The following is a 24,012-nucleotide window of genomic DNA, read 5'->3' as shown; positions in this document are numbered from 1 at the left end:
GCAACGGAGGCTTTTACCGAGGTCTTTCCGCCGCTTGTACTCGTTGATGTTTACGTTGATCTCCTTGACGGCCTGCACAGCCTGAGTCAGCTGCTGCCGGTCATGGTGGCTGTCCGGCGTCGCCCCCAGCAGCTCCATCAGCAGCAGCGGGTAACGCATCACCCGCTGCACTGGCTTGATCAAGAAAGAGCCGAGGTTGATGTAGTTTGTTTTACCCCTGAAAAAGAGGCGGAGAGCATATAGTGTGAGCAGGTGAGGGGCAAAACAGAACAGGTGACGTGTGAGTGAGTTCAGAATCAGAGTACAGTCACAACCACAGCTACTGATTGACTGTTTTCTTCCCATGCACTACCCTGTACTTACTATGATGGAAACATGTCCCACATGTCTCTATCATATGGATTACAAGAGCCAATGAAAGGAACCATCATCATATGTGCATATATTCTGATGATGATCAGTATGGTGCTTGTAAAACAGGGGAGGCACAAAAATATTGATTTGCTTAGTTTCAATGCGATCTAGAGGAAAAACAGCTCACACAAGGGCAACTTGAGTGATTTATTTTGGCATTACTTGGATTTAAATACATTTTCTCATTATTAGGAGATAACACGTCATAGTGGAAATCACTAGACTTCACATTAAATATACAGGGTTTCCTGATTTTCACCACATCTGCAAGCAAAAACTGCAGATCAGAAACTTATTGTAGTTGTTCTGACCTTTATTTTTTTTGTAATACAACATAGAAAAATGCAAAATTATCTCATAATATTGAGAAAGTTGCCTCTTGCTGTTATATACACCTGTGTTAGTGTAAATTGCTGGTGCCGTTTTAGTCCAGTAGATGGCATTAGATGTGTTTCACAAGATCAACCATTTTTTGCACATCCATAAAAGAGGGCAAATAGAGGGGTCAAGGACATCGATTGGAAATGCTTTTCTGCACAACAATGGTAAAGAATACACGCCCACATGCAAACACAAACGACAAAAATATTAAGGAGCCCATTTCATCCCAATGAGGGGAAAATGAAAAGGCCCAACAAGGCCAGAAGAGATGGTTTTAAAGCCACACTTTCATTTTTAGCTATCACATAAAACACACACACACAGAGATCATTTGTAAATAGGGGTTAGTGAGCAATGAGCATGCGGTCAAGTTGATTCTCATGCTGGAAATCATGACGACACTGCAGACTTACCACTCGCGATAAATGGCCCTGTTGAAGGGGAGGATGGAGGGAGATAGAAAAGATGACAAAAACAGGATTTATACTGCAAGCCGTACACCTGAATAAATGTTTAATTTTGCAGCAAGTCTAACATTCTGCACATTTCTAAAGGAAGGGTTTGCCTTTGCATTGACTAAAACCACATGATTTAACTCCACGGTCAGTAAAACAGCGACACCAGCTACGTCACTGGTTGTTATGGTTGTGTTTGGTGAATTTTCTCGTCAACCTGGACGGGGGCCCAGGCTGGCAGCAAAACTTCAGTTTCCACAAAGTGGCAGCACACATGACCTTTTCAAGGCTTAATAAGTGGCAAGAGAGACGCATTTTCAGAAAAAGCGATTATTGTCACAGCGAGCCCGTTTACGTAAGTCTTACAAAATGACAGATTTCAGAAGTAAGAAAAGGAAACTAAAAACGTATTGCGGACAAGGGATGGGCAGTGAGCGCTGTTTTAGATGCACATTGCACTTTTGCTTTTGACTACGGGTCCAGACTCCAGCCAATAAGGAATTGTGTTTATCTTCAAACACAGAGGGAGGACTGTATTTCAGACAACTCAAGTACCTGAGTCACGGTGAAACCAGACAGGAGAAACCAGGTAGAGCACATTCTTGAAGTGCTCCACAATACTGAGGGTTTACAGAACCAACGTGAGACAGAGCACGCTGACAGCAGGACGGACTACAAACTGAGGTGGCTCAGTTTGAGAGGACAGACTTGAATACGAAAACTGATAAAGCAGTTGTTTTGTTTAAAGTTACACAGTGACAGCTCTACCCTCTCATAACTTGCCCACGCATTATAGTCCAAAGTCTGCAGAGAAAACCCATCATAAATTAACTTCATGTGAATATGATGGAGGAAAATTTATTCCATAACAAGAAAGGTTTTTTTAACTGTATTTTGAATCTGAGCTGATTAAAAATCAACAGACTCTACATGTATTTTTCTATTCCATAAGCTGGTTTCAAATAACACTAGCAACACAGTTCCCATTGTTTTTTTCACTTTTTGAACTCTAAATAATCAAAAGACTTACAGTTAATATTTTACTCAAACTTCGTATTAGTGGCACTCTTGCTTGCTAAGTTGGTTTCATGCTCGCACACACAACATGCACATTTCTGTTTCTCACTCACGTGCAAAAGACTTTTTTAAAGAGTAAACCACACAGATCAAACCTACAATCTATAGCTAATAATTAACCTTTTCTGACATTTTCTCTGCGACTCACCTCAGTCTTTCCAGACACTCCAACACGTGGCGCTGGACGTTTTCGTCTTTCTCGTAGCTCTCCAGCAGAGAGATGGCATCGTCATGGTTTTGGCAGTAAATCTTGTACACCTCTTCCAGCTCGGCTTTGAAGTCCAGAAATACTTTTCCTGAGGAGACAGTGCACGGAAATGTAAGGGTTAATTTAGGAACGGAGGCAGGAAAGGAAGGAGGAGGAAGACAGGTTTTACTGAAAATACTCACAACACACAAAAAAGTTGGGTCAGTACAGACAGACAGCTTGGACCACTTCTACACAACACAACCATAAATTAAACATTGCTTTATACAGACATACTTTGCTTCCTTCATTTAAAGCTGACTAACTTCAACCTGCATTTACAGCCAATAAAATTCAGTCAGGTGACAGTCTATGGCTGAGACACGAGTAAAGTATAGTACACAGAATGCTTCTCTGGAAACAAGCTTCCTGATTGGTCGTGCGTCTTTTGAAAACTGGCTCCTCACCTGTAGAGTCCGTCTCCTTCAGGGCATCAAACAGCCGTTGTGACAGGTCGATCACAGAGCTGATGTTGCCGAAGAGCCCTTCAAAGTCCACATTCTTCACCTTCACAAAGACAGAACGGGTTAAAACACTGCTAAGATTCCTTCAGAGGTGTTTACTGACACATGCAAAACCAAAAAATACAGAGTTTCAATTCAAATATATGAGTATTCGGGTTTTTTATAATCAGTCTGTGTTGTAGTTGTACAATCTTTAACGATGTTCCTTTGTACTTCTTTGTCCTTCCTGACAACAGGCATGTAGATCTCATTATTTACAGCATTCTAGATTTTCAACCTTTTTCAGATGAAGTCTTCACACCACCTCTTCTTCTGCACACATCCATTTATTATCATATTTCCTAAATTTTCTGCTGCGTTTCCATTTTGCTACCTGCTTCCTCTGCAGAGGCTCAATGATCTCCTCGACACACATCTGCAGATCTTTGATGTAGTCCCCCTCCGTCTGGAGCAGCTCCTCGATGACCTTCGACCTCTTCTCCAGCATCCTCAGCTCAGGATCCTCGGCCCCTGTACCGGCGGCGGGGGTCGTGTCCAAGGTCGGCAGGGAATCCAGTGGTTTGGGTTGGGAAGACAAAAGCGTCATTTCTGGAAAGGTAAGAAAGGTTTTTTTTTCTCATCAGTCAGTGCTCCTCTGATTATTATATTATTTAAGACAAATCCATACAATTAATTTAACAATTTCTGCCCATGAATTGCCATGAAGGTTGCAAAAACGCAAACCTTGTTGTGGCAAAAAGGCAAATGAAGGGGGTATTGTAGAGATGACAGTGGGAAGAGTCAAGAGAAGAAGTTTCCCAGCCCACGTCCCCGTTCATTTAGAACCAAACACACTCCTGCCCACCCACCCGGTCCGCCCAGCACTCTTCGTCTTGTCTGACAAGCTTTTGATCAATGTCTCTGCTATCACTGGAACAGCGCTGATCTCTGGGGGAGCCTGGGACTGGAGGGGAAAAGCCTGGTTCACGCATCGCTGCTTTTTATGAATGGACACAAAACTGGATTGGACTCGGGCTCTTTGTGCGCGGCACAATGGCTTGTGACAGCAACTACAGACGTATAGGCTCTCAGGGACGGAGCAGACTTTAAAGAAGAGGCAGTTAGAGAGGGACAGGGGGAAGACAGATAACAGCACCGGAGAGTGATGGGAATAGGATCTGTCTGTGGGGCTCATGAACATTGTACATGGAGAGTGTAAGGAATGACCACTGCTGCTGTATGTGTTTGTGATAAGATGCATTTAAATTCTATAATCTGATAAAATATCACAACTGTAAGCTTAGATTTGGTGAAGCAAGTCACAGATAAACTCCAAGGGCAGTTGAAAACTGATGAAAAATGATTCCGATTTCACGATTTTTAGTTCTGAAAAATGGTGCAGTTGTTGTAGAAAACACTTTTCAAAATCTGCAGGTGGGTTTTGGGATTCACACAGTGACAAGAACAACATTTCCCCTCAGCAATGTAATGTACTCGAACCATTACGCACCACTACAAGAAAATACTTAAGTATACTACACTGGTAATACTTTCCACAACTGCTAGCTGCTATGATAACATATTTCTACATATCTCACCATATCTGCTACTGTGTCTTTATCCTAAGAAAGCACAACAGGATCTTAGATTATCAGCGTAATTACAGAAACACCTGCACATACAATACACGAACTGCAACAAATAATGCATACCATGTTGAAGCATGATATTATGATCAAGTAAAACTGTGCGGGGGGGAACACTGACTTCAGTTCGTGTGTATTACAGTTAGTGGATCGGGGATGCCTCAGCAGGAGGAGACTCAGCATGTGCTGCGTTGTGTTGACGGATGAAAGTGACGTCATTCTTCCTCCTCGAACAGATGCTGTCAGAGCCTAATGAAGTTAACTCTGCTTACCCTGATCTTACCCCATGCAGGAATTTGCACACTTGCATGCTACTCGCACAGACAAACAGCGACAAATTCACAGTTTTGTGGAAATTGCACAAAAGCATGCATAGCTTTAAAAAAAAAAAACTTAACCCTTAAGAGACCACTGGCTCTGTAAAATACCCACTTCTCATTGGAGGATTGTGGAAGAATCTTCTTCACTTTGTGAAGCATTTATGCTCAACTTCTTACATTTCAAGACACAATTTTTTCTATTTTGTAAACAGCACCGTGTGTGGTCTTACTGGGTCACCTGCCTTTTGTCTCCCTCACACCCTGACCTCATCCCTCTCTCTCTTCACGTGACTTGGCTAAACCTCGACCCAAAGGAGCTTTTCTCATCGCTTGCAGCCTGCAGCATCCGTCAGCGCCAACTGCCAGCACTCCTGCATTTTCTCCCCTCGCCGATGAGAAAGTAGTCCACTAATGGGTTTTAAAAGTCACATGGTGACACAATGCAGAGAAGCCGAAAACAAAAGACTCAAAATTTAATTGGAATCAATCGGTTCATTCCCACGTTTGATCCTCAACACACACATTCACATCACATGCTCCACTTCACACATTTCAATAAGCGACTATTTCCATCGAGGCCGACCTGTTGAAGTCACGTGCAGATTTTGACCCACTTCGGAGGGAATTTCGCTTTTCTTTGTTCTGTGAAGTTTCATAAAGAGGCTACAGGAATTACGTTTGTTTGCATGGCTGCACATAAACATACAGCAGCTATGAAACAACTCAAGTACAATTTACCCAATTCATTTCACAGCCAGTTTACAGTAAGCGAAGGACAACATTTTATATTTGAAAAAGAAATACATAAAACTCAGCCAACTGCTGCACAGAACCACTTCCAGAATGCCAGCTCTAATGCAAAGTAATGATTCAGTACAACCATTAAAGGTCCTCTGTATTCTCATTCAGATTAAAAACAATAGAAATGTTAACTTTTAGGAACATTTCTAGAAGTCTTGACATAAATCAGCAGTCATTCCAATAATTTCACCACCTGTCGATCGCTAAACAGCGTCCAAAAGTCTCACATTGCCTTTTCAGGGCACATTTACAATACTGTTCTTTCACTGCAGCACAAAAACAACAACCTGGTTAAAGGAGATGTTTGAGTTTTACAGGGAGAATAGAGGATGTTTGGATAGCTCTGGGTGTGTGTATTGTGCGTGGGCTTTGACTCTTTATGTGCTACAGTGTACAATAAGCCTTGTGTGTGTTCAGTGTAGTCAAACACAGACATAAAGATTTGGTGTGACACGGAAAGAATCTTTATGTGGGGGAAAAACTTGACGCAAGGACGAGGAGAGCAGCAGGGGGTTTCCGTGTTTATCTGCCATAAATGAGCTCAGATGCTGACCTGATTCCACATAGTAGAGAGTTTGGAAAATAAAACAAAGAGACTGCACATATCCAGACTTATGGGTGGAGTATATGGGTTAATGAATATGGGAAGCTTTTAATTCCAGTTCCACAACTAATTGGCATCTGGTTCTTTGGAAAACAAAAACTACTGGAGAATTATTTTGGATAAGATAAGTTTTGCATTTACCACAGGAAAAAAAAAACTCTGTTAAAGCTGCATTTGGAGCTGATATTTTAACAAATGAGGAAAAAGAACACACAAAAAAGCACAAAAATGCACGATTTCTCTCGTTTAAAGTATGTATTTCCAAAAACTATTGAAGTAAACTGGAAAAAATGTTGAATTCAAAATGATCTACCATATCCAGATAGTAATTATCCCCTTTCTTCTACTATTTTAGACTCATTTGAACACAAACTCATTGTGGGTCACGGCTTTAAGCCCCTGTTTGTAATGCACAGGCTTCCAACAGGTGCAATAGCGCGGATTAAAGTCCAAAAAGCAGGTACACTGACTCATCTATTGCCGTCTTTGCCAAGCGAAACCTGGAACAGCTCTGTTAACATCAGTTCCATGTCGAGAATGTTCTGGGATTCACTCAGCAAAGTCATCTGGAAAACTCAGTGAACTCATTTCTTCAAACAGGAGTCTGAAGATTTCTCTGGAACCAGGAAATTTGTTCACGGAAGCAGCTAGAATTTCCATCTCTTCTCCTTATCTCCTTATGAATCATGCTCAAGCTTATAGTTCAAAACAAATCAGGGAGTGGACTGTGTTGACCGTAACAGCGCTATAAAATGACATGAGACAGCTCTTGCTACACTGCAGCGTCTATCTACTGACACCCAGTATGACTCAAGTCAGAGTCACAAGTGTTAGATTAACAAAGGCCATCAAAGATTTAACAGAAACTCAGTAGCAGATACCAGCTGGAGGTCAGAACGCAGAGATTAAAGTTACACAAAAATGGGCGAGAGTGTGATCAGTGTGCTTTTGGGAGTGAATTTCTGGATTAAATATGCTCCCACTGTGATTTAGGGTTAATATGTATCATCTGAGTCACATGAAATCCAATATTTTCCAGCTTTTCTTTGATGAGATTGACGTAAAAGATGCTATCTCTGGCTTTGCCCACTTTAATGCATGCGTATTAGTTATCACAGATTGCATTCTACACTCTTTATCAATGCCTTTTAGTAAATATTCAAGCTGAAAACGTCCCCTTAAACCTAAGCCGTAAAGACACAAACACTCCCTAAAATTCCCTACAGCACTCTCTCTGATTTGATGCATTTTCACTGCCGTGCACCACAGACAAAAAAAGAGAGCAGAGGGTAGAAAAGGGGAGATGATGAGGCTTCACCCACCTGCTGTTCCCAACTTTCTTCAAACTACTTTAAAAACATGCACATGCCCCTCCGCGCAGAGTAGTTCAAACATTCTGAGATAGTCCATTGTCAATCTGAAGTCCGGCTCCTGAGCCTCGTGGAGAGACTGAGCGTCCCGCTGCAGAAGCTCCATTCCAGAGCTCCAATTACCATGAGAATGGATGGGAACCCACCATCAGTGCACACAAACATGCACACACCAGGCAGGACGACCACGCTGGTGGATAATAAAACCTGGAGCTGAACTCTGAAATGTTTGCTGGTGGAAAACCATGGAAAAGACGTCACAAATCCATGATACAAAGTGAAGACCTGCTTAGAATCAGTGTGTTGTCTGGAATTTGGACACCTGTGATGAGTTTTGCAGTTTTTAGATCTATCATGACCACCCTAGTGAAAGTGTCGTGTGAACGCGCTTATTGAATTCTCCCACAAACACAACAATGCCAGAAAATCTGGAGTTGCAGGAGTTTAATTTCTCATTTTTTAACAGACATCTAATAGCATTTTTTTTCTTTTTAACTTCAGAGGTGCAGTTTTGCTGCATCCTTGCATGATTCCCCTTTAGTTTCTTAATGATGTTTCTCTGACAGAAGGAGTCATGTTTGAGTTAAATCACATGTGGCCACAGCAATATTCACCGACTAAGACAGGCGAGTTCCGGTGAAGTTTAATCCATTTCAGGGCCTTGATCTGTTACATGTTTCACAATCTGCTGACACCTGTCCGAGCTCCTCCTCTGATCAGCTGAATTCTATCAAAATTCTGATGCTGTGATTGAACACCTTCTCCTCTCAATGCTCTCTCAGTTAATCTGCACTTAAGAATACTTTTTAAACTCTTTTATATAATCTATAAAACCACCAAAGTGCATTTTATCTCCACATGAAATGGCCATCTTGTTAATTTGCATTGCTTTGTTGCACAACCACCAGTCTCGTGATACTTTTCTTTTGCTTTCTTGGCGTTCCGCTGTCAGTCAGCTACACTAATAGCTGTGCAAAGTCAAAAGTTTGCCCCGCGGTGCACAGCGCGCTCTGAGGTCAAACACAATCAGCGCTGTTGTGCTCTGCTCCAAAGTTCAACACAGAGTGCATGGTCGCCATGGCAACGAGAATAGCAGGGGGCCCTCCTCATATCAAGCCAAGTTTTGGAGAGCCGGGAGTGGCTTCACCCAAACGATCACATGAGCAACTCTGCAAGTGTGTGTGTTCAACGTGAAGCTACTTGAGAATAAGTTCACACAGGCTATGAAATGCCAACACCTGCAACAGTATTTACCCTGCGAGTATCAACTTCCAGTTAACATTGAATATATTAAAAAAAAAAATCCATGACGCGGGCACCTGGGATAAGAAACAATGTCAGCAGAGGGAGTGCAAATATTAACAAGGCTCTAAAAGGGCTTCAAACTGCAGCCATTTCACACATTAGCTGTATCCTTTTGTCTAGATTTGTATCACCGGCGGCTGTTGTCTCACGTAGAAGGTCACTCAAAAACGGAAAAAGGGGAGTTTATTCAGCGACATACCATCCTGTTTATCTTTTTTTTAGGGTCAAATGTCAAAAGGTCACATTCCTGCTTCTGGCAGAATCTCACAGCAACCTCTACCTAACATTTGAGTATTCCTGGACTTTATTTGTAACCAGATATTATAAAAGCAGGCTATGTGTGGATACATGTAGCATCCAGAATGTGATTTTCTCCAGATCTAATCTTGTGCTTAGCATCGGCTCCGAGACACCAACAGATACATCTTTTCACGTTCCCAGGTGAACAAGGCTACAATTTGATTTACATGTTGAACAAATAAGATGCTTCAACTTTGCACACCAAATGGAGCCAAGACTTGGATCTCTGGCTTCTTTGGAATTTCCCGATTTGATTCATTTCTGTAATGAACAAGGTGCAATTACTTCAAGAGACCATCGGTTTTGCATATGTGCAGAGGGACCTTTAGGAGGGATTGAAATAATTAAGTCTGGAGCCTTTTGAACCAAAGAAGCTTCAAGCTAATGGAAAAGATGAGGACAATGAGTGTTTTGGGCCTCACAGGTGCTTCAGTGGTGCAACACCATGGTAAAAGAATGCTCAGGTATGTAAATAGTAAGAGACTGCCATTACATTTTTAGTCTTTATGTGACTTTACATGGCCATTTCATACATACATTGAGAGTTATTGCCTTTAGTTTCCCAGTGTGGGAAAATACTTTGTTGTGCTTTACAATCTGAGTGTGAGAACTGCCTACTCTGAGATGACTAAACTTGTTGGATTATATCTGTTGCTAAGTGCTGGACAAGTAAAGACAAAGATCTTCCTTGGGGCTCTTTGAGTTTTCCCACAACTAACTAAAGGAAGTATGTTATACAGTTGATCTCACTGCACTCTCTACACACAAAAATAATAAAATGATTCCTTTATATTCCTCAAACTACAGCGTTTTAGACAAGAAAGTAAGCTTCTTAGTGCAATTACCCTCTAACAAGTTGAATTTCTCTGTGAAATTGTAGCATTGTACTAAGAGATTATCAGGCTTACTGCTGCTAAAAATATGACTTGATTTAACAACTATCCAAATACAAGCCAAGTTGTGACAGATTTAACAGATTTAATATTCCAAAAACACAAGTAAATTTACAATAAATACCACAGCAATATCGCTATAAATGCCCCTGTTGATACAGTCTGTGTTGCTGATGTTATTGTACTCAAGATCAACATCTGTAACCACTGTGACGGTTTTGTACAATAAATATCAACTGTGGTAACTTTTACCATAGATATTCAAACAAACACACTCTGTTTATCAGATTGTGACACACTATCACTGACAACTAAATCATTTTTAGAGGACCAATCTTCATTTTTCAGATTAAGTCAGGTAATCTGGTGTAGTATATTATATTGTAGGCTTTTAACTTTATTTTTAAAGCTAGTTGGGTTAATTTCTACTATATACTCTTGCTTTAATATTGAATTTAGTCAGGTGATATTGTAGGATCTTAGCTGTAACATTTGAATTTGTTAAATAAATTTGTAACATAAATCTAATTTCCCTGCTGGAAAGTGCTATGGCTTAAGGTCTGTTGTTTTACATGAGCTATGTAAATAACTGTGACTTGATTTGACTTGGCAAAAGCCTTGAGAGTAGCGTATTGTAGAGCGCAAAATCGATGGAATAACAGTGTGTCTATGAGTGAATAGAACTTAAAAACAACAGAAAATGTGCAAATCTTACTTCTTTACTGCAGTCAAATCACAGCAGTTGTGGTAACCAAAAGTTTTCATCTCATGTCTTTGGTCAGCTTCTGCTCAGATTTACAATCTGCATCCCAACATAACTCTTCACGTGAGGAGCAACAACTAGAAGCTTATCAGCTGCAAACTAGTCCTGTTCAAAGGAAGGTGCACAAGGTCACATTTTTCCCACAGTTCTACCTGAACAAACACAGATGCCATCAGTCATGTTACTTACAGGTACCAGTAGTGTCATCTAACATGTAACTAAAGCATGTAGAGATGGGAACTTAATGTGTCAATCCAATCTCTTATATACAGAGTCAGCCAAAATAAGGTATACTCACATCAGGAAAAGAAAATTTTTTACCTATTGGGGGAAAAACTGCAGACTTTTACCTATGGAGGACCCTAAAGGATATTGTGTATTGCAGGAAACCAACTACGTTGGTGGCCCACAGACAAGAAATTGAAAATGCATGTGCAGCAATCCCATTGGGCATTTTGGCCAACGTTACCCAAGCAGTAGTCTGCCGTACACATACATATCTGGAAGCCAATGGCCACCACTTTGGGCACCTCTTGCAATTGTAGAAGCCAAAGGTAACGTATTAATGTCATGATGTCAGAATAAATTTGGTATTGAATTATTTATGCAAGCTTTTATTTTCCTGATATGTGTATCCAATATTTTGGTTCACTTTGTATTAGAATCATGGAGAATATATCACTTGATATGATGCATCTCTAGGCTTCTTTCCCTATGATGAGGTAATGACTGTTGAGAAATGTATTATTGGGTAAAGAAAGAAAAAGGAGTTGTAAAATCTAAACTACTAATAAATATCGATGGCAGTTGCATGACTCTCATAAATGATAAATGAGACATCAGTGACATCATTCAGATCTGTGAGGAGGACTCAGGATAAGCCAAAAAGACAAAGCGAACACAGCATATGTGTGTGACTCATGCAGCCTAAAGTAAGCTGACTTTTTTGCTTGCCAGCAGCGAGTTAAGACATCTTTGCAGCGATGCTGTCCAAAGATTCTCCGTCTTAACTCCTCACTCCCCCACTTCCACCTCCATCCCACCGCCCACCAATAGCAGCTCGAGGATTATAGTGGACGGCATACGCTGCCAGATCATAGATGGATGACGACACATTACTCACACACAGACAATCGATCACTGTACAGCAGAGGACATCTGCTAGAAGCGCAAAAGTGCAACCATAAGACAAAATCCAGGTGGATTCTCAGCCCTAGAATGATTTTTTTCAAATAGTAATATCTTATTATGCCAATTCTGTCCCTTTTCTTGGACATATTTACAATAAGTAAGCAGTAAAAGTACTCCATGCATACACAGACACACAAATAAAGCTCATAATACAAACATAAGTAGACCTATAACTGTTCTAGTGACGTGTGTCAGATAAAACATCAATTGGCAGTTGTTTACTTGACTCTATAGATTTTCAGGGACAGTCAGAGCACAGTCCAATACCTTATAGTGGATTAAAGAGTATAAAAGCCCTTAGACATGCGTAAGGCCCATCTCAAAAAGCCTTAACCATCACCTCAATGTCACCGAATCACAGTGTAAGCCCAATAAGCACTGCAACAAGACGGTCTAATGTTTTTAGCCCTGCAATCAAATACTTTACTCGGGGGCAAACCCCTGACCGAGCTGAAACAGTTTAACAAGATTAACGGATGACAAGACGCTGCAGAGGCCAGTGTGCCCGAGTGTGTGCGTGTGTTTTGAAATATGCCATAATTTCTGTAATAAGCCCTTCGAGGGATATCTAACACACACACTCATGTCTGCACACACACACCGAGTATCAATCTAGTCCTGCAGGGAAGGAGTCAGGGCAGTGCCGGCCACCGCCTGGCACCAGACAGATCCCCGCCATCCACACACCATGCTGACGCTAGGGATTAATACTTGGACTCCCGAGGTGGACGTGAGGTGGGGGCCAATGTTGACTCTGTGTGCGTGTGTGTGTGTGTGTGTGTGTGTGTGCGTGCGTGCGTGTGTGGCCATGCATGTGTGTCTTTCTAGGTGACTGGGGGAGGGGTGTTGGGGCGCCACCTGCTTCTTCTCAGACACAACAAAGTGATCCAGGTTCACTCCTTCTTCGATTCCTCCTGAAACACACTCACACACACATGACCACCAACTTTTTAATGGTGTTTTAGTTACTATTTGTGTGAACTGACTGTTAATCAGCCCAACACCCCTGTTTTTACAGCTACCCTTTGACTAGTCACGTTCATAGGCGACAACGTGACTTTACAAGGGATATACAACTATATTGGCATCATTATTGGTATCAGTTGATGATATGAACATCGACAGGCAAATAACGCCCGTCAGGCTAAAAGTTTCCAGATTTGTTTGAAAATGTTACATAAAAAACATTATGGTATGATTTACACGTAAGTTGAAGCCATTTTCTTACTTTGATAAGTGAATATATCCATTTCAAAACTGCTCATGATAAGAGCAAGCATTAGAATATCTTACATTACAGAAAAGATGTAATGTGGAAAGATTGCATGCATTTATCATTATAAGAGAAAATGACTTTAAAAAAAACAGCGTATCAGATATTGGCTAAAATCCAATATTGTGCATCTCTAGATTTTACTACTGCTGGGTATTTAAATGTAATTCATTCCAAGTACTAAGCAAAATGTGTTTGTAGCATTAAGTTTTGAAATTTAGAATCAAATGTTTGGTCATGTTATTGAGAACATGTATCCTGTTTTCTGATCTGATCATGAAATAATATTTAGAATTGAGGAACTTTTCTAACTAAAATAAGGCTTTCAAACTGCCATCTGTATTCTCTTTGGGCAAATGTTTTCATGTGACACATTGCACTGTTTGGCAGTTTTAAGGGGGTCAATACATTTTCATGTCCACTACATTTCTACTAAAGTTGCTGAAATGTCAAAAATACAGATTTCCTACTTTTTCTCCAACCTACGATTGTGTATAAATGATCTCCAGTCATAGAATTTGTGTCTTGATAAAGTTTGACCTTTCCTTCACTCCCTTTAGAAGACACACTCCCACAACCAAAGAGCTAATCTTAGATTAAAACAACATACAATTTGACTGTCTAAATGTCTTACCATAAAGGATTTGTGACACTTTGGCCCAGTTGTATAGGATAAATAAAGATATGGTTTGTGTGCAAAACAAAACTGAAGTTATCTCTGAATCTGAGCCAGTGGATTCCACCACATCCACTAAAGTGGGTTTTAAGTGCATTCCTGCTTGAAAAAAAAAGAACCAGGACAGTAAAAGACTAACCTTTCAGTCATGCAGTAATCGAACAGACAAGTTATGTGTACACATAACGTCAGTGATGCAGACGAAAGCAGCAAACAGGAAACCCAGACGGGGTGAACAACAAAAAACCAAGGACCCACAAAACCTGTTCTGCAGGTTCTTATGCCCACAAATACCTGACAGCTCACTTTCTTGTGGGATAGGTGATACTCGCACACACACATACACACAGCTACCAGCACTCACTTTCTAAGGAGGTGAGTTTGACTAGTCAGCACTCCCCCAGCATTGATTAGAAGGGCACCTCTGGAGGTCAACAATGAGACACCAAGGACTGTCAGCCTCCCCACCCTGTTTTATCGACACGAGTGATAAGAACCCTTTCAAACCATGTGTCCTCTTGTTTTTCAGGACATTAATAAAGTTGAGTTGTACCTCGAGTGGTGTCAACTAGATTTACAAAACATCACACATTCATAAGTGACATGTTGTGCAAATACAGGATGTTGAGTGCTTTCTCTCACATGAGAATATTCTTGTGTTTACCTGGTTTCTGCTTCCTGGTGGTGGCAAACTTGGACTTCTGCAGGGAGCTCGGCGCCGTCTTCCTGTAGAAGCTGTTACGATCCAGAGAGCCCACATAAACAGGCTTGCGACCCCGTTTTGAACCTACGCTCCCGGCGCTCGACTCATATCCCTTTTCCTGCTCGTCTCTGTGCTGATATACACCAGGATCCTCAAAAGAGTGCATTTCCCCGAGCGCCAACTTCTGGTTCTGCTGCTCAACCCATTCCTCACAGTGCGTCTTGCGGTCTTTCTTAGGGTATTCCTCATATCGTGAATCTCTATATCTGTCTCCGGACTTGTAGGGGGAATGTTCCACTTCTCTGGATTCATAGCGGTCTTCATTCTCATGGTCATAGTGGTCCACGGCCCTGCGCTCGTAGCGGTCTCTTGCTTTATAGTCCCTCCGTCTGTGGTTGTCCTGCTCATCTCTCCTGTCATCTCCTGCATCCCTGTATCTGGAATAGCGCTCCCTCTCCTTATATCCATAGTGCTCATCAACTTCAGAGTCATACTGGCCCCGTCCTCTACTGCTGTATGTTTCCTCACCCCTACGATTATAAACCTCCCTGTCTTTGTAGCTATGTTCTCTTTGTTCATATTGATCCTCTGCACGCCGGTCATAGTGATGGTCCCTTTGTTTTCGCTCATCATAGTAGCGGTCCTCCTCTCTATGCTGGTAGTAGTCCTTCTCTCTGGAGCGATGACTCTCCTTAGAGTCATAATAATCCCTATCATGGTCATTGTAGTGGTCACTGTCCCTGTAGTTGTCTCTGCGAGCATAATTGTCTTTACGATCATAGTAGTCTTCGTACTCACTGTTGTAACTGTCCTGTTCTCTGAGCTCGTGTTTACGGGATTTCCTTGTGTCATAATATTGCTTCTCCCTGTCGTCATATCGCTCATCATATTTCCTGTCATAATGGTCCCTGTGCCGGTATCTGTCATTGTAATCACGCTCTTCTGAGTCTCTGTGACCCCGATGGTCATAACGTTCAGAGTTATAGTCACTTTCTCTAACATAACCATCCCTTCTTCTTCTTCTGTCCTCCTCCAATCTATCATATTCTTCTTGACTTCTAAAGTCATTATTGTCTTTTTCTTGTGGCGCTCTGTTGTAGTCCTGGTGGCTGTAATCCTCAGGTCCCTGGTAAAAGCAATGTTTGCCTTTCCATTCAGACATCCTCAAGTCTAGGTGACCGTCCTCTGAACGAGGGTGGAAGTAAACATCCTGGTCTTGAAGCCTCTTGTCTTTAACAGCTGCCTTGTGCCGGTCATCATACTCCCAACTGAGCTGGCGGCTGACATTGCCCTGTCTGATTTGGGCCTGGTTGTCCCACTGCACTGGATATGGAGCTGCCACATGTGCCAGAGGTGGCATTGGCACACCAACAGGTACCATCATGCCACCTTGTACTGGAATAGGGCAGGCTGGAGCTGGATGTGGGTCACCAGGGCTTGGCAATAGGAGTTGTCCCGGCAGGTGGCCAGGAGGAACGACTCCATATCCAGGATATCCAACCTGTTGCTGGTGAAGCTGCAGTTGATGTAGTTGTTGAATATGTTGCAGATGGGCCATCCTTTCCCTTTCTTTGGCCCAGCCAGCATCCCCCAGCTCCTCAACACTCTTTCCTCTCCGTATTGGAGGACCTGCTGCATAGTTCCAATCCACTTGACCAAACATGACTGGGTTGCCATAAACTACCGGGCTCTTCATGGCTTTTGCTGTTTAAATCAGCCTACCCGGAGCTGATTTAGATTCTTCTTCAGCGTGCCTTATTCCTTCTTTCCAAAGTCTTGCATTCCATAACAAAGCGCGGTGGGAGACTCCACCTGCCAGGCATATTGTCTGTAACTCTCCCACTTGTTTTCTCTGTCTCCTCTCCACTGCCTCTGCAGGACTGCCTGGCCCAAGCACCTCCCAGCCCTCAGCACGACCGAAACACCCTCCCCACAGCCGTCTCAGCGAATCATGGAGGGGTGGGGGGGAGGCAGAGTTACCGAAGGAGGGGCCTCCTTGGGTTAATGATTCAGTCACATGAGTGCAGGATTAGCCCAGCAGCCACTCCCATTGTTTCAATTGGCTAGAACCTCTGTTTGCAGGAAAACAGTCTGTCTGGAGATTTTCTTTGGGGACAAACTTCACAGTCTGCCTTTGAGGGGCTACTAATGCTTTCATCCGTGACAGGAACAATTCTCCATCTTTCCTTGTATCCTGTTTCCTTTGTTTTTGTCATTTCCTGTGGATTTTATGGAAATATTCATGTCTAAAGTTGTAACTTTCAATGGCAATGACATTGATAAACGGTCTGTCCGGCATGTGAGAGAGAGGCAATCATTTACATGCAAAGTTTTCCACGTGATTTTGTTTGAGACAAGTTTTTCTTTTGAGAGTGCTGACTGATTCAAAGAGGACTGTTAAGTAGAATCAATGAGTGTGGAGAGAGAGAGAGATTTCTGGAGAACACACGGCCTGATTAAGCCAGAGCAGCTACTGAAAAAGTAGAAGCTGGAGCGTACAATGAGCTATTGTTGGAGACTGTCCCCACTCTCAGAGGAGACACGATCTTTCAGTGTGAGAAAAACTCAGTCCTATTCATAAAGCTGGTGTATAATATAGCCCCCCTTAAACTCTCCATGAAAGAGGCAGGCACCAAGGGACAGGTTTAAAGGAAACAGTCAAACGGGATACACACAGTCACACATGTGGGGTAGCATCACTTCACAATCAAACCAAACAATCTAAAATGTAATCCAAAGAATTTGTTGTTCACTAATATCCAAGTCTTTTTTTCCCCAAGATTTACAATTTGAGTAAAATCCAGTGTGTAGTATTTAATTAGCCTGAAAAAACAGAATTGATCAATAATCAAAATCACATTTGTAAATAAAATTGACACTCTTGACTAGACTTAAACGGAAGTTTACAGAAACAGCGAAAGGCTGAAATAACAAATACACCACAAGCATGCATACGCTACGCAATTGTGTGGTTTTTGAAGTTTAAATGTGACAGATTTATGCTTTTGCAATGCACAAATTATTATTTAGTTTCAGCCCAGACGCAAAATTTCACAAGGTTCTCTTCTTATGTAATATTGTTTAATTATCAGTGTTCCGCATCTCAGCTTTCAGTGGCAGAACACAACCGAAACTGCTTGTATGAGGACGCGATACAACTGTAGGAATGTCAAATACAACATTCCTCTCTGTGGCTGTGTTAGCTTATGTACAGGAGGCTACTCGGGACGTGATTAACATTAGAAAAAGCGATGTGATGTCCAGGAATAAGGTCACACATCAAACTGATAGTGAGGCTAACTCAGGGAAATCTGAAGCTGACACAGATCCTGAAAACAGTGTTAAACAGATCAGGCTGTGGTGTCATGGAAGCTGAGGGAGGCGTTTTAATAGCAGGTTTAAAGAATTAAAGGAGGCTGAAGGTCAGAGAGCTTAAAGGAGAAAAAGAGGAAATACAAAGAGATGGCGGAGACAGAAAAACCTGCACTAGTGGGTGAGTGTGAGAGAAAAAGCGCACTGTTTATGGCAAACATGCACATTTTAAACTGACCGAGGCTTCATCATGTAAACTACTGTAATGCACATACAGCAAAAGTTTTGAAATTACATTTTAGTGTCGATATCAAAGCATCTTTTTTGCATCTTTTTTAAATTTTTTTGTCAAATGCTCATCCGATGAAACTAACATTTTTGTCAATAAAGCCATGGACAGCAAGGAATAAGTCGGTATCATTGACTTTCAGCGAACCTGCATCATAAATAAAAAAATAATAATCACAGGCATGGAAATGTGATTGTCCGTATTGATGATCACGAGTAGCTGCGACACAAACAGAATAATTTATGAAATCATGACATTTTTCAAAATATAAGCTCAGTTTTGCCAGATTTAATTTGAAAAAAGTCAAATCAATTTGCCATATTGTGATATAGATTCATAAAAAAAACCAATAATATTAACACTGTGACGTTAATTTCAGACATATTTACAGTCTCTACACGCATCTTACCACATTACATAACACACTTTTTTTACTCAGTTACATTAAAAACTGTCGCTTCAGTGCTCTCGCTTTTATGCATAATAATTAGAACTGAAGCAACCCTTTAATAACATATATACATGTTCCATATTTAAATATATAGCATATAGGCAGTATGCATAAGATAGAAGGTGTCAAAATAAATAATTTCTTCAAAAAAGTACGACTGAGTTTGTGCAGTATGTGACTGCTTCTTTCTGTTTTGATTTTAAGAACTACAGCTCCTTTAGGACCGGCCTCTGCAGAGTGAAATGCAGGCAGAGTGTTATTCAGTACTGAAGTTACTCCCTGCCTTATAACAATAAGCTTCTATTGTCTTCCAGCGTCACACATAGAAACACACCCTGTTAAAGCACGGAAAAACACTCACTGCTGTGTGTGTGTGTACAGACGCATAGCAGCAGGATGACAAACACATTTTTTTGCAACAAAGATCCCAACACAATACTTTGATATGCACACACCTTACTCTCAGCTGAACGGGAAAAACAAAGGGAAAGTTAATATCCTACTGATGTATCGCACTAAAAGCTTTTGTGTGTTGACAATCAGCTCATCAAACATCTCGCAGCGGGAGTGTTTTTGTATGTGTTCCCCTTCCAGCTGCTGATTCTCAACTGAAATCATGACGCCATCTTCCTACATTTCCACATCTAACAGTGTGGCCATTAGCAAAGCAGGAAAAAAGAAACTGAATACTTGCTGTATGATTGTGAAAGAAGTGTGTGACGATTCTTACATTGTGATGAGTGAATGGAAACTATGTGACTGCATGACCCTTAGAGGCACCTGTAGTCACTGGAACCTGTTTTTGACCTCAGGCTGATTCTCTTCATTGACAGACGTAAAGATCAGAGTCGCCCCCAATATTAACAAGCACCGGAAAGAGGCTGATAAAATCTAATATGTGCCATTTAAATGCAATAAAAATAGAAACAATAAAGGCAAGTATTTGCTGATTATTAGTTCACTGCAGTCTTGCTTAGTCTGAGCAGAATGGGCAGGCTGCACCTAAATATGAGTCTGCTATAGGGGGAACAAACCCTCTTTAAGCTTCAGCGTTCCCTCAGAATAGTCAGGTGGAAATGTTGTGAAGTCACATTTGCATGCAGGGAGGCTCGCACTGTCATTAAAATTGCTAAGCCACTCTGGGGACGCGAGATCTGCATTAAGTGATTAAAAAAGGGGAACACTATGGGGCCTTTAAATTTAAATATGCTGGATTTCTCTCACACTAACCAGATCAATGAGATTATCTTGAAGTAAGAGAACTTCTTTGAAAGTCTCACAGTTTCTAATAATCCTGCCAAGGAAAAACATTAATTTGCATTAATGAGAAGTCCAATGTAAAATGAGAAACATTAGCATTACAAAAAGCATGCTTACTGGCAGTGATTGCATTAGAAGCTTCAAAATGAATGACAGTATTTGGATGTGTGTGTGAGCGTATCAGGGAGAAACAGTGAACTCTGCAGACAGAAAGTTAAATGTCAAGCAGAGTACAAATATATTAAACCAGCAGACAGTGATGCTAAATTCTTTCAGAAACTGTTTATGGATAAAATAACCACCGATGAGTGTCTGGTTTGACTAAGATAGCAGATTAAATGGCTCGAAGACAATGAAAGTGACATGATGGAAAAAAGATCTCTGCTGATTAAATACTGTAAAGTCAACCATGCTAGTGCCATGAAGCAAGGCACCCAACCCTTGCCTCATACACCGAATCCAGGAAATTGGAGAACTGCCACCGCAGCAGGTAATTCCCAGCTGTGACTGAGCTACCAGTTGACACTTCCGTAAAAGCAAAAAACTAAAAGTTCATCAACATAACACTGACAGTCAAACAGCAACTAACCAGAAGTCACCCCAGATTTAAACCTACCTGCCATTCTGTTGGCCGAGGCTTTCCGAGTGAGTCCGAACAGCGTGGACAGCTGTGCCACGGGCCATGACACAGCTCTCCACAGCCACGCTCTGGGTCCCACTCCTGAGTGGGCCATGCTCCGTGTCCACTCACCGTTAATGCATAAATCCTAAAACCACACCCAGCGCCCTCAGTCTCCTTGCTTTCTCTTGGAAAAGAACAGATGATGGAGGAAAAGGATAAAAGGGAAACTCTGAGAAAGGCGAGAGAGGGAGGACATTTGGACAGAGAGAGCCACTAAGACACGGTGTGGAAAAAGAGACGGAGGCACGTGTGCCTTGCTTCCCTCCTCACCAGGAGCAGGAATGTATCTCATACCTATGTGAAAAAGTGTTGGGCTGCCACAGATGGCAATGTGCACCCAGACAGCCCGACAGAGCAAAAACAAATCAGAGCCAATTAGGTCTGGATGCTACTGATCCACCAACTACTGTTTTTTTTTTTTACATTTATTCCATTTAGTAGAAAAAAATCGATCTATTTAATTTAGTAACAAAGTGTAGGGAGCCAGATAAAAATATTGTGTTAATAAATCTTCAATATTTAATTTTCTTTATTTAAATTTTCTTGGATTCAAACATTTGTGTCTTTAAAATATATGTGTTGGTTGTAAAGCAAAATGCAAAAACCAGATTCTGTAAAAAACTCCAAAAATATTTTGCTCCTTGGCACAACAGTGGCACAGATAATGACCCACCTTTGACCCACAGTCACCTGGCAAAAATTCAGGGACTTTTCGGCTGAACTGCAGGCAAACAAATTAAAATATAAAGAGTAAAATGTCTACAGTAAGTGTTTACAGTATTTTCCAATGGGTAACAACTACAGGGACTTAAAAATGTTGTTCATGTTGATTTCAGGTTTTTTCAGTGTATGTGAAGTCCAGAGTCAAAGTAATTCATTTAACTTTTAAGTTTTTTTTAGGATTATAGCTTTTTCTGAGTTCTCTCTACTTCTAGCCACAGTTGTTCTGTTTCCATAAAGTGACTTTATTGCAGTGGAAAATGACCCTACTGTGAGTAAAAATGTGACAGGAGCAAAAAATGACAGGAAGTTAAGAGGGTTAATAGCTCTAAAATTAACGAAATCCAAACGGTAAGACATAAAAGTGACCTGAAAAGTGGACAAATTCACTTTCCTTCACTTCACCTTCCACAGCAACATACGACTTCGGCCACATTTGCTGTACTTTTATAATTAACACTGAACTGAGAAAAAGCAAATTCCTCTGCATACAAACACACACACGTACACACACGCACACACACTGTTATGACAACCATCAATTTAAATATACTGTCCTCCTTCCACTGATAATTGTGAAGAGGAAAAGAGATGTCTTGTCTGAATAGTTTAGATCAGTCGTTTCTGAATGTGTGTCTGTGAGAGAGTTTTTTATAGCAGGTCAGAGAGGAAATCTGCTAAGTCTCATTCTTAGATTCCTTCTATATTACATTTTGCCTCCTGTGGAAGGGTATTATTCCATGAAATACGCTGCAGGCAGAAAGTTACTATGACATCAACTAAAACATATTCTCCTTTATTTATTTTCTGTTTTGCGTTGTTTCTACTGTTTGGGCATGTAATCGGTTCTGCTGGTTAACCATCTTGTAAACCAAAAAAAAAAGAAAAAGAAAAGGAAAACATCTTCATTAAAGGACATGAGCAATACCCGACTTCTCTACTGCTGCTGCTGCTTTACCTAGTTTCTTAATGTATCACTGATGAGAAAGTTTTGTCAGATTTCACAGAGACATCCACGTGTTGGATTCATGTGAATTTAAAGTATTTTTGCTTAATATTAAATAATCCTCTGCAAAAGCATTACTTTTTACATTCAGGAATCTGTACAATATCTGAATGACTAGATATGAATGAATCTGTACAGTATCAACACCATTTATGTATACGATGTTGCTTATTTATATTTTTTTCCATTTGATGTCAGTAAATTTTTGCCCGATCCACTTTGCTGCTCTAACACTGAAAATCTCCCCACTGTGGAATTAAAACAGGCTTGTCTAATCTTAATGCATCCATTCACTCGTAACTTCTGATCAACACATTGATTGCCTGCTAAGCATTTTAAGTGACAATATATCAAATATGTAAATGCATTAGTCTGCTTGTTAGGCTGAAGGTAACTTGATATCTATTATTCTGTAATCTATTTTCTTAACCCTCCTGTTGTCTTCCTTTACGGGCACCAAAAAATATTGTTTTCTTGTCGGAAAAAAATCCCAAAATTCATCAAAAAAATTCCCCAAATTTCTCAAAATTTGCAAAACTTTCAGGAATAAAATTCCAATAATTCCTTTAAGGTTTCCCTTAAAAGTTTTATTTTAAAAAATCCCCCGAATTTGGTGAGAAAATTCTTGGAAATATTTTTCAAAAAATTTAGTAAAAATCTTCAAAATAATCCTAAAAATATCTAAAGTGATTACATATATATATCAGTAAAACTTCTAATATTTCTTTAAGAACATTCACAAAAAAATCAACCAAAATACAGTGAATTTCGCTGGATTTTGTTTGATTTGTTTGTGAATGTTCTTAAGAAACATTTTTAGCATTTCTTTTTCCACCAAAAAATGTTCAAAAATTTCCAAAAAATGTTGAAAATGTGGACATCAGAAGTTTCACTGTGAAAATTTATTTTTTTCCCACATTTTCAAACCTTAAACTGGATCAATTTTGACCCGCAGGAATTATGAATTATGAATTATCTACAATCAAATCAAAAAATTGTTTGCATCTTAACCTAAATCTATGCAATACTGTAAAAAACAAAAAAATATTAACAACCAATCAATCAAATGAGAAGCTGCAACCAGTAAAAGCTTGGCATTTGTTTTCGGAAAAAAAAGAAAACAGAAATGATAATTCAGTGATTATAACAGCTGGACATTAAATTCTAGCTGAGAACTTGATCAGTTTATTGACTTACCAGTGCAGTTCTGCTCAGATCTCTCATATAGGAGATAACTTTTTTATAAGCTTAAACTCAAGCAAAAAACCCAAACAGCTCCCAGCGCCAAATCAAATATTTTGGACTCAGACTGTCTTTAGTTCTACTATCTTATCTTTATTAGGAAATATCCATTTTGGGGTCTAACTGAAGGTTCACGAAACTCCCACATCACCCTTGTGGTCTTCTCTGACTCCGCTCTATTGCCCACC

The 24,012-nt window shown here is 40.6% G+C and overlaps 1 protein-coding gene across 4 annotated transcripts in view; it reads right to left on the bottom strand.

Moving 5' to 3' along the window:
* dnmbp (dynamin binding protein) overlaps window positions 1–24,012 on the bottom strand; it is a 63,339-nt gene that overhangs the window by 5,032 nt on the left and 34,295 nt on the right. For 3 of the 4 annotated variants that reach the window (XM_051939502.1, XM_051939503.1, XM_051939504.1), the window contains 5 exons: window positions 3,412–3,626; window positions 2,982–3,081; window positions 2,476–2,623; window positions 1,209–1,226; window positions 18–217 (listed from right to left, as the gene is read on the bottom strand). In XM_051939502.1, the coding sequence (XP_051795462.1) occupies window positions 18–217; window positions 1,209–1,226; window positions 2,476–2,623; window positions 2,982–3,081; window positions 3,412–3,626 (681 nt within the window). Of the gene's footprint in view, window positions 1–17; window positions 218–1,208; window positions 1,227–2,475; window positions 2,624–2,981; window positions 3,082–3,411; window positions 3,627–14,823; window positions 16,764–24,012 lie in introns of those variants that run through there. The other variant, XM_022196054.2, reaches the window with a different exon arrangement.

The sequence above is a fragment of the Acanthochromis polyacanthus genome, chromosome 19 (genome assembly GCF_021347895.1).
Source record: "Acanthochromis polyacanthus isolate Apoly-LR-REF ecotype Palm Island chromosome 19, KAUST_Apoly_ChrSc, whole genome shotgun sequence".
In the NCBI taxonomy this organism is placed as follows: Eukaryota; Metazoa; Chordata; class Actinopteri; family Pomacentridae; genus Acanthochromis; species Acanthochromis polyacanthus.
This window is presented reverse-complemented; position numbering and strand designations above follow the sequence as displayed.